At 59.9% G+C, this 11115-nt stretch overlaps 1 protein-coding gene across 2 annotated transcripts in view; it reads left to right on the forward strand.

Annotated features, from left to right (window-relative positions):
- Positions 1–4341: 4341 nt before the first annotated feature.
- Positions 4342–11115, forward strand: part of PI4KB (phosphatidylinositol 4-kinase beta) — a 12465-nt gene continuing 5691 nt past the window's right edge. Inside the window, exons 1-2 of one of the 2 annotated variants that reach the window (XM_042837519.1) lie at positions 4342–5292; positions 9350–9394. In XM_042837519.1, coding sequence (XP_042693453.1) covers positions 4357–5292; positions 9350–9394 — 981 coding nt within the window. In that variant the 5' untranslated portion in view covers positions 4342–4356. The remainder of the gene's footprint in view (positions 5293–9349; positions 9395–11115) is intronic. The other variant, XM_042837520.1, reaches the window with a different exon arrangement.

Raw genomic sequence — 11115 nt, forward strand, 5'->3', positions numbered from 1 at the left:
CTGTGCATCCGCCTGTCTGTGTGTCACCAGGACGGGGGGTAGGGGTGTTATTGGTGTCATTGTCCCCTGACTGTCACCATCCCCAGGTGTCACCATCCCTGGAATGTCACTGGGTGTCACCTCGCTGTCCCAGGGGTTCACCATTTCCTGAGTGTCACCATCAGGGTGACATTGTCCATGTGGTGCCATTGTCCAAACAAGGAATGTCACCCTCCCTTTAGTAGTGCCATCCCTGGGGTGGCACGGAGTCCCCATGGGGACACACGGCATTGGTGGGGCACAGGATGGCAGCTGCGTGCCTCAGTTTCCCCTCTGGGTCCAACAACAACTCCCAAAGGGGTGATTTGAGGTGAAAAACAGCGGATTCAGTGAAACACGGAGCTCCACGCTGTTCTGCCCTCAGGCCCCGCCTCCTTTTAGCCACACTCCCCGCCCCGCCCATCTCCGTTTGGTCACGCCCCCACCCACACCTCCCAATAGCCCCGCCCGCCATCGGCCCCGCCCCTCTCCCCTAACCACGCCTCCCGATTGGTCACGCCTCCATCGCGCACCATCCCTCCGGGCCGGCAGGGGGCGCTGTGTGCTTTTGTCCCGCCCCGCCCGGCCCCGCCCCGTCCCGTCCCGTCAGGCGGCGCCGCGGGCAGCCCGGGCCGCCGGGGCCTGCGCTGCCTCCGCCGCCGCCTTCCGCCGGGCCCAGCGCCGCTTCCCCGACCCGAGCGGCTCCGGAGAGCGCCGCGGAGGCCGAATCGTTCGGTTCGGGGCCCTTTCCCGGAGCACCGAGAGCGTTCGGCTCAGGATGAGCCGCCCCGGGAGCCCCGAGCGGCCGCCCCGGAGCTCCGCACCGCCGCCCCGCGGGTCCGCAGCGCTGCAGGTGAGGCGGGGGGGGGTCGGGAGGCCGTGGGGAGGAAATGGGGCGGCCCGGGCCGGGCCGGGGCTGTGGGGTCCCTTCAGCACTGCCGGCCTGAGCTCCGTAAGGACCCAGCCGTGCTGTGCTCCCGTGGTTCTGTGATCTTTGAGGACCCTTCCACCCCATCCTATCACCCCATGCGAACAGATGTGTTGGCAGCAAGGCTGGCTGTGAGGATCCCCAGTGCTCCCTTCCCAGCCCTGCAGTTCTGTGATTAATGCTCAGGTCCAAGGCAGCTGTGATCACAGGGAGGAGGGGGCTCCCACTGTGGCTGTAGGGCTGTTATTTGTAATGCAGGGTGAGCCACGTGTGCTGCGTGAGGGCTGAATCTGCTTCAGCTGCGAGCAAAGCAAGGTTGGCAGTGTGTCCACAGCAGTGCTGGGGCTCTGGGAAGGGGATTTCAGGCCTGAAAGAGGAAGCAGCCTCCCCAGAGGGATCTGTTTGCTGCCGCTTTGGTGCAGAGTGCTGCTGTGAGCTGAGTGGATCCTGGCACCTCACGCCTCAGTTTCCCCAGCCCTTCAGCTCGCTGGCACCACAGGGAGCGCAGAGCTGCTCTGCCTCTCTCCAAACCCTCCCGAAGGCACAGTGAGATGCGGAGGGCCATCAGCTCTGAGCAAAACAAAAAGTACCGCGGCGTAATAGAGACCAGATGTCTTGGTGAGACTTCATCCCGCGCTCCTGGTGCTTTGCCAGGGCCAATATTTCTTATTCGAGTCAGGCAGGAGAGAGACTTGGCTTTCCTGTGCAGGCACAGCTCCGCTCCAGCCGAGCTCCCTTTGCTTTTGTCCCTTCTCGAAGGAGCTGCGCTGACGCCGCTGCCTCGACTGCTTCTGTGCTCATAGGAGCTTCCTTTTATTTTGTGTTTAATCACTGACTTCAGCACAGTTCCACCAGAGAGAAACTTGGCCTGCTGCGGCTGTGGGTGGAGGATGAGCCACAGAACTGGGCTCAGCCTGTTCTCCAGGCTGCGTCGCTTTGTTGTGTGGAGCCGATGGGGCTTTTCCTCCCTGGTGAGACCCATTTGGAAAGGGGGAGATCGGGGAGGGATGCAGCACATTGGAACACGTTGAGCAAACGGTGACGTGAGCCCCAGAAAAATGCAGAGAGGTGAATTCCCTCCGTGGGGATTTTGGGACACGTGTCTGTGATGGAGCTGGGATGGTGCGGGGAGGCCGAGGAGCGAACCCGAAGCGCAGAGCACGGGTTGCAAAGCACAGAGGTAACCCTGCAGCCCTGGGGTGGATTTGTGGGCTGTGTGCAGTGCTTTAATCCAAGTTTAACCCACTCAGCATTTGCAGATCTCTGCCCGGCTGCGTCTCCTTGGGCGCAAGGCTGCGTGTGCGGCGCAGGAGCAAACCTTGCGCTCCTGGTTGACGTGGGAAAGGATTTGGGAATCGGGGCTGTGGTTGTAGTGACTGTGTTTTGAAGTGTGGTCACCTGGAAATGGTGGAGAGAAGTGATGTCAGTGGGCTTCAGTGCTTTTAATCCGGTCCTGCCTTCGCCGTGAGCGCTGCGCAGGTTGAGCGCCCAGCACTGCTGCACAAACAGTGCCCAGGAGCAGCGTGGGGACTCCCGCAGGACGGGGCTGTCTGACTGCAAGCAGTGACAGTGCTGACAGTTTCACTCCGGGTGTTGGGACGTGGCTGACGTGTGTCCCTCTGTGCGGGGCAGGAGCCCCCCAGGAGCCCGCCTGGGAGCACAGCGCCTGCTGCGCTGAGCTCTGACCCCAAGGACGGGTTGCTTTGGGTCACCCCGAGAGCACAGCTCTCCTGGGACTCCTTTCTTCCCTGCTCTTTCCTTCTCCAAAGGAGGTTTCTCAGATCCTGCCTGCGCTGTGCTGTGGGTTCTCCCTTTTGCCTGAGTGGTGCTAATTTAAAAATTGGGTTGTTTGGGTTTTCACGGCCTCACCAAGAAGGAAGAACAACTTCCTTGTGCTTGCCGGGTCTTTAGGAACTAATGACCACAACTATTCGAGGCATGCGGGATTTGGACCGAAGGGAATGGCAGGCACAGAGGAAAATGCGGTGTCGTGCTGCTGTGAAAGATGCCATTCATATCGATTCCGACTGCTGAACTTTGCTCGGGTTCCTTTACCCTGCTGCTGCGCTTTGGGGACAGGAGGAGGAAGTTGGCACGCGCCCCGGCTCGGGGCTGGCCTGTCGGGGCCGGTGCTGTGCTGTCATCAGCCCGGCCCTCACCCCCGCCCACCGTCCTGGTGCCTCGTGCGCCCGGTGGGACGCGGCGTAAAGCCGCCGGTGCTCCCGGCTCAGGCGCTGGGTGGTGGCATGGGAAACGGTGACTGCGGGAGGGGAACCGAGGGCAGGATTCTCCCACTGCCTGGGGGCGAAGGGGCAGATGGGACAGCGGAGGGAATGGGGTTGGGACAGAGCTGTTGGGAGCGGCGCCGCGGTGCCGGGTCACTGCTGGATCTCTGCGGGGCGTCCCTGTGCTGCTCCTCGAGGGCTTATGCTGCTCCGCTGTAATCGGCTGCAGAAGTAATCAGATAACACAAGGTCATTCCATTAGCGGGGAATTACCTCGTTGCAGGAACCTCCTGGTGCAATTTCTGGAGCACAGCTGGGCCGAGGGTCGCATGGAAGCAGCAAATATTTCATTGAGCGACTCCTCCGGAGGCTCTCATTTTTCCCACTGTGCTGAATGGGGAAAGCAGGAGGGAATCATCAATCTGCTCGCAGTGCTCCGTGCTCTCCTGCAGGCTGTGAGCTGCGGGGATGTTATGGCAGTGTTAGCAGGCTGCTTCTCTTGGCATTGCCATCATTCTGGCTGGTTTTCTTCAGGGATGCCCTGCTGCTCTTGTTATCAAGATAGGAAACCAGAAGGTGCGCTCAGTCCCTCGTTTATCTCGCTTTTAAATCGTCTTTAAGCACTAACGATTGGCGAGGATGTGTCATCCAGGCTTTAGTGCCTGGACTTTGAGAGCAGGGACCTTGCAGCAATAAAACCCTTCGTTGCTGCCCTGGCAGTGCGGGTTGGGCACTCGGGAGCTTTTCCCTTTGGTGTTGATCCTGCTGGAAGCTGAAGGGCAGCAGTGGAGCAGGGTGAGCAGGACGGCCTCCAGCACTGCGGGGTCCCTTCACTGCCTGCCAAGCACCCTGGTTCTTCCTTTCCCCTTCTCTTTCTCTTTTTGGCTTGCTCGGGTTTTTTTATTGTCATGGTAACAGAGATTTGGTGTCGTGGCTCAGAGATGCACACAGCTCACTCCAGCCTGGGTGGGCACCAGGAAGACCCTCAGAACCCACTGGCCGCCTCCATGGGCACGTCCTGCACCGACGGAGGCTGTTGGTTTGCCCCAGTGCTCCTCTCAGCTCTTGGGCAGGACCCTCACCCTGGGAGCTCCGTCCTGCGCAGTGGAAGCTGCATCCCTAACCACATTTTTGTCTCTTTTCCTTATTTTTTCCAGCTCTGAAAGGTGCAGGTCCACCACTGCTATGGGAGACTCCATCGCAGACCCAGCGCGAGGGAGCGGCGTGGAGCCCGGCTGCGTGCCGCAGGGCAACGGGGCGGCCCTCAGCGTCATCACCGAGGGCGTCGGGGAGCTGGCAGTCATCGACCCCGAGGTGGCCAAGAAGGCCTGCGAGGAGGTCCTGGAGAAGGTGAAGCTGATGCACGGCGTCTCCTCGGACAGCCCGACTGACGCGGGCGATGGCGGCGAGGCGGAGCGCGGCCTGCGGGCTGCCGGGGATCTGGCCAACGGGGAGCTGGTGGAGGGCTGTGAGATCCGCTGCTTGGACGATCTGCCCAGCACGGCCTCCAGGATCCAGGAGGAGGAGGATGAGACCGCGGCCAACACGGTGAGGACGGCCCGGAAGCGGCAGAAGAACAACTCGGCGAAGCAGTCCTGGCTCCTGCGGCTCTTTGAATCCAAACTCTTTGACATCTCCATGGCCATTTCATACCTGTACAATTCAAAGGAACCCGGCGTGCAGGCTTACATTGGGAATAGGTTGTTCTGCTTTAGGAACGAGGACGTGGACTTCTACCTGCCGCAGCTGCTCAATATGTACATTCACATGGACGAGGATGTGGGGGACGCCATCAAGCCCTACATCGTGCACCGCTGCCGGCAGAGCATCAACTTCTCCCTGCAGTGCGCGCTGCTGCTGGGCGCCTACTCGTCCGACATGCACATCTCCACCCAGCGGCACTCCCGAGGGACCAAGCTGCGGAAGCTCATCCTCTCGGACGAGTTGAAGCCAGCTCACAGGAAGAGGGAGCTGCCTTCGCTGAGCCCGGCGCCCGACGTGGGGCTGTCCCCTTCCAAAAGGACTCACCAGAGGTCCAAGTCGGACGCCACGGTGACCATCAGCCTGAGCAGCAATCTGAAGCGCACAGCCAGCAACCCCAAAGTGGAGAGCGAGGAGGAGGTAATGTTGGGGCTCCCCAGAACTCGGCCTGGGGGGGGGGCGCCCGTAGGGACGTGCTTGAGCCGTCGGTCCTCATCCCGCAGCTCCTCTGCTGAGGGATTTTGGTCCTGCTTGCTGCGATGGAGTCGTGATTCCTCTGTTAACATTCATGTGAAGGAGAGTCCGGCTCTGGCGACAGCAGGGGTCTGGGTGCCCACCTGGGTCAGTTTGGGCTCCCTGCGGCCCCTCGGCCCCAAATGCTTCACCTCCCCAGCCCTGCAGCTCACCAGGCTCATCCCTGCCCTGCTGAGCTCTCCGTGGGGTTCATCAGGGCGGGGTGTGCAGGCAGAGTTCCTCTTAAATTTCATTTCCGTGGGTTGAGAAGACGCTGCTGTATCTGGAGGCGCTTTGTGGGTGTGGGAGTGCCGCTCCTCTGCGTTCGTTCAAGGAAGCAGAGGCTCCAAAGGGGGAATTTTCCTGGTGCAACGGGAAGGGAGGATGTGTGATGGCTTTTCAGATAAGGCAGAGAGCTGGATGGGGAGAGTGAGCTGCTTCCTACGCTGCTGAGCTCCCGCTCCACTCAGCAGCCAAGCTGATGTCTCTGTTTTGATTGCTGTTGGAAATCTGATTTCCTCCTTGTTGCAGCCAGCTGGGGCTTGGCCATGCTGGACTGCTCTGGGCAGCTGAGGGCTGTGAGCTGTGCTGATGGACGGGCCGTGGTGGTTGCCCCGTTCAGAACAGGCTGGTGACGGCTGGTGGGGCTGACGTGGCCTCTCCCCATCTGTGGGGCACACGGACCCCATCCCAGGCTGCCCCTTCCTGGGCTGCTGGTGCTGGCAGCCCCCCTCCCTGTCTGGACACAGGGATCTTGAGGTGCTTTTGCAACAGTGGAGGATTTCTTGGCTTCCCTGCCTCGTCTGAGATTCCCTCTGTTGTCAGTCACTGCAGGGGCCACGTGCTTTCGTTGCCTGCACGAAACTCGGGGTCGGTGTGTTTGGAAATGGATATCAAGGTTACAGGGCTGCAAAGCTTCAGTCAGAGGGCTGGAAGTGCTCTGTCTCATTGAGCCCAGGCTGAAACCTCCCCAGCTCCGGGGCACGAGGCGTTTGGGGCTGGCTGAGCAAATTGATCGTCCCCATCTTTCCCCTTCATGGTCGTAAAGCAGTGGCTGTGGGAGGCGGGACGTGCCGAGGTCCTGTGCTCACACTGACTGCAGCTGCCTGAGAAATGGGAACCGAAGCTTTTCATAAATGATGGATGAAAGCAGCTCGGAGAATGGTTTCTCTTGGCAGTGTTGCTTTGAAACACGTTTCGATCTCACGGCCACACAGGCTGTTTAAGTGCTGTGCAGCAGTGGGGACGGTCGAGGTGCTGTCGGAGCTTCCCTGATCTCTGAACACCCCGGCCTTGTGCTGAGCAGTGCTGCTCTGTGTGCTGCCGTCCCACCGCTCAGCCTGCTGCCGGGGCTGCGCTCCGGGCCGGGCCTGTCTGCGTGTGTATCTTAGGGCTGATCCCTGGTGTGAATTCCAGCAAATGTGGGGTTGCTTCCACCTGCAAGGGGTCCGGAGCACCAGCAGGCAGGGTCACAGCAGGACCAGCGCCTCGTTGTTCTCCATCTTCCCTGAGCCAGATGAACCACAGCACCTCGGCCACACTTGATGCCTTCAGACCCTTCTGTGACTGCACGCAGTCCCTCATCTCCCATCGGTATTGCACCTCTTCTGTCCCCCATTTCACACCTCTGGGTTCGCGTGGCTCCATGGTGCAGCCTCTGGGATCCGCTCTTCCTTTCCCCACGGCTGCTCACAGCTGCAGCGATTTGTTTCTAACAAACGGTTCCCTCTGCTGAGGTCTCTGTGTTCGCTTCACACTGCATAACCGCAGCAGCAGGAGAGGTTTTGTGACACGTTTGTGCTGTGGTTCTCAGTCTCCACCAGCTCCCATCTGCAGCACCATTTCGCGCTCTGGTTCTGATGCTGCAAATTTCTTTTCCTTTGCTGCTTTTCAATTAACACAAAGGTAGAGGAGGCAGAAGCCGTCAGTGGGGACCTCACGGAACGTCCCCAATCGGAAGGGACCCGCAGGGACCACCCCCCCCCCGGCCCTGTGCAGGACCCCCAAACCCTGTGTCTGAGATCTGTGTCCGAATGCTTTGGTGCTGATTTTTCCACTGGGGAACCTGAGAGCCCAAGGGAGATGAGCTGCCGTAACCCGAGCTGAGTTAATGGGCAGAGGAGCGCTGGTGAGAGCTGGGTGGTGGGCAGTGGGAGGGGATGCCGCGTGCAGGGCTGGGGATGCAGCGCTGCGTGGTGCGGCCTCGTCTGGGGCTCCCCCAGCCCAGAGCTGCAGTGCCTGCAGGCGGGGCGCGGCGTGTGAACGGCGCTCGGCTCAACCGGTTCCACGAGGCGAGCAGAGGGGAAAAACGTTCATTAGGAAGCTGCTAATTGAATAACCGGTTAAGAATCTGGGTTGGCTGCGGGAGGGAGCTCCTCCGGTGCCAGCGGGGCTGGGGCTGCTGCAGGTCGCCGTGTTGGAGGAGCAGAGCTCTCGCGCGGCGCTGGGGCTGAGCGGGGCTTTGCGGGGCTTTTTTTGTTTGTTTTTCTTTTTAGCAGCCGCATCAGCAGCCGGGTTTGCGTGCAAAGCTGCGTGCAAAGCTGTCTGCGTCGGCATTTCTGCTCCGATTCGCCCGTCGCTCGGAATGGGAAGCGTTGCTCGGAGGCTGCGCTCCCTCCGCTTGCTCCTCCCTGCCCGCGGATCCCCTTTGAACGCCCCTCTGGCACCGCGCGGCTGTGGGCTGCGGCCTTTTGCCCCTGGAGCGGCGCCTTTGGCGGTGCTGCTGGAAGCGCCCCCTCTGGTGGAGCTCCTTTCCCAGCAGAGCTCCTTGGTTGCCCCGCTGCTTCCCTCTGGGGACGGGAGCCCACAGCAGGGTTAACGCTGCAACGCCGCGAGCCTTACTGCTGGGCCCTCCAGAGCTCGGGGCCTTGGCTTCCTTCCTCCATCATCTTTCCTGCGCCGTCCTTTTGGCTTTGGGACGCCGGTCCCGTGGCCATGGTGACAGCAGCAGCCGTAGGGTCTGTGATCCAACTTTGGCTGCCCTGCTTGTTTGTCTTGGAGGTGAAACCCGCAGTGCAGCTGGTGGGGCGCCGGGCTCCTGAGCTTCCTTTCGCTTTCGTTTTTTTAAGAGCAGACTGTTGCCATCCATGGCAACCAGGAGGGTTCGTTGCTTGGTTTCTCCATCGGCACGAAGGTCCTCTGCAGGGGGTTTGTGGAAGCGAAGGTGCTGTGGGCTGAGCTGCAGCGAGCTCTGTTTTCAAACGCTTTTTGGGCTCCGTGTCCCAAATTCACGCCAGGAGCCGACAGCTTCCACCTCAGTGCCTCCAAACCTCCGATGGGAGGCACCTGGCAGCCCCACCGTGCAGGTTGTGTTTTCGGTGCTCCATTTGCCAACAAATTCTGACGTTTTTTCCCTCCATGAGCCTTGCTGGGGCTCAGCACCGTTGTAGGGTTGTTTGCAGTCACAAGGAAGCTATTAATTTGAACACTGTTATTGCTTACGGTGAGATTAAGCCTGATGGAATTAGCATTTCCCTGTAATTAATGCGCTCACAACGATCTGTTTGTTCCTTTTTGGGAGGAGAACATTAAAAGCCATCACTGAGAGTGGGGGGGGGGGGTGGAGAAGCGCCGCCATCACCTCTTTTTGTATGCAATGAATGGATGTGGGGCGGAGTGTGGGGAGCAGAGGGTGGAGGAGAGCTTGGAAGGACGAGGAAGGGGAAACCATGTTGGTTTGTGTTGGTTGTTCTGTTGGTTTGTGTCGGTTGTTCTGTTGGTTTGTGTCGGTTTTTCTGTTGGTTTGTGTTGGCTTTTCTGGACACCAGCCCTGGGGTTTGGAGCCCGGAGTGGAAGGCAGCAGTGATGCAGTGGGGGGCCAAGCAAAACGAAAGAAATGCAAAGTGACGGTGATGAACCTGGAGCTAAACTACTGCTTTTTCTCCTCCTCCCCCTCCTTCCTCTCTCTGACCGCGCTGCCACCACCCAAAAACGGCCACCAAAACCCCTTCCATCCATTTCCCAGGAGCTCTCCTCGAGTACGGAAAGCCTTGATAACTCATTCTGTTCCGTAAGTGGTTTTGTTCTGCTCCTGGGCCCTCCGTCCTACAGCAGCATTTCCTCTGCCCCCCACCCCCTCCAGACCCCGCATAACCGCTGCCCCCAGCGTGGCACCAAAGGCTTTCTGCCCATTTGGGCATCAAACAAACCCAGACCGGGGGTTGGACCTGGCTGCTCATCACCAAACAAAGTGGGCCCAGCCGTGGGGCTGTGGGCTCCCCTCCTGCTGAGCTGTGAGTCCTGCCCCGCCACGCGCTGCCCTTGGCGCCGCAGCGTTAGCAGACAAAGAGGAAATGCTGTTTTCCTTGAATTTGTCCTTTTCCGAAAAACAAAAACTCCTCTGCCAGCCGGGGTTTCGTTTGCTTCTTCCACGGATCGTTTCCTCCCCTCTTTGCGTTGCACTCTGGGCTGTTGATCGACCCCAGCACCTCCAGCAGAGCCTCCTTTTGCTGTGAGCCTTCTTTCAGTTCCGAGCCAATTGCATCTTTCTCATTCACACCATCCTCCTCCCTGCGTTCCCTGGTTGGGATTTACAGTGGGATCCCAAGATGTAGTCCATGATCAAATCCATTGCCCTGGGCAGCAGCACGCGGTGCCTCACAGACCTGCAGCCCTCAAGGTTGGGATTGGGTGGGGGGGGAAGGGGCTGGGGGGGACCCGGCACCTCACATGGGCTCCCATCCCCTCCCAGCTCCTTGTGTTCCTCTTTGCTGAGAGCAGGAGGAAAACCTGCAGCAGAGCTGTGCCCCCCAGCCCTGCTCAGACGTGGGCTCTCCTCTTTGGGGCTTTGTTTCCAGGTTGGATATTAGGAAATATTTCTGCTCCAGAAGAGCAGAGGTGCTTTGGAAGTGGAGGGGGGAGGTCATCGCATGCAGAATGGCAGAGATGTGGCACTTGGGGACGTGGGGGGGGGGCTGGGGTGATGAGTCGGGATCTGAACGATCTGTTCCAACCTCAGTGGTGCTGCGGTTGGGCAGCGTGGGGTGAGTGGGGACGCACCGGGTGGTCCTGGAGGTCTTTTCCAACCCTAATGGCTCTGTGCTCCTATTTAGGGGCATGGATGGGGGGCATGGGGGGGATGGGTTGGGTTGGACGTGATGTCCTGAGGGATCTTCTCCAACCTCAGTGACCCTGTGAGTGGGCAGGAGGGTTGGGGTGGGTGATGGTTGGCCGCGATGAGCTTGGCGGTCTTTTCCAACCTCAGAGATCCATGGGATCTCCTCCATCTCTGCATTTTGAGGCGCAGCAGGAGGTGAGGAGTCCGCGTGAGAGGCTGGGAGGGAGGTGGGGGGTGGGCTGATAGCACTGTGTCTGCCCTCCCTTTGCTTTTCAGGGTTGGGATGGTGCCAGCCCTGCAGCCCTGGGTGACCGTGGCCAATAGCAGGAGCACCCGCGGCCAGGAAAGCTTTCCTTCCAGGCTGTGCAAGCCCTGCTGCTTTATCTCAAGCAGAAGTGCAGCCACCTGGGCTCTTTGCAAGTGTTTATCCCAAATTTATGAATGGGGAAGGATGGGGGACCACAGCTGGTCGGCTCATCCTCAACACATGAGGGGGGCGGCGGGCTCACAGGATGCAACATCTTGGGCTGGCAGCTGCATTTGGAGGACCGGGGGCAGAGCCTCATCTCAATGCCATTAATGCCAAATAGTGCTGAGCTGGGGATGCGCTCGGAGCAGAGGGGTTGGGGAAGGCCGGCCTTGGCCACGTGTTCGTGGTCGGAGGAGCTGAGAGC

The sequence above is a fragment of the Centrocercus urophasianus genome, unplaced genomic scaffold, assembly GCF_019232065.1.
Source record: "Centrocercus urophasianus isolate 14NV4802_14NV808 unplaced genomic scaffold, USGS_Curo_1.0 seq_72, whole genome shotgun sequence".
NCBI lineage: Eukaryota > Metazoa > Chordata > Aves > Galliformes > Phasianidae > Centrocercus > Centrocercus urophasianus.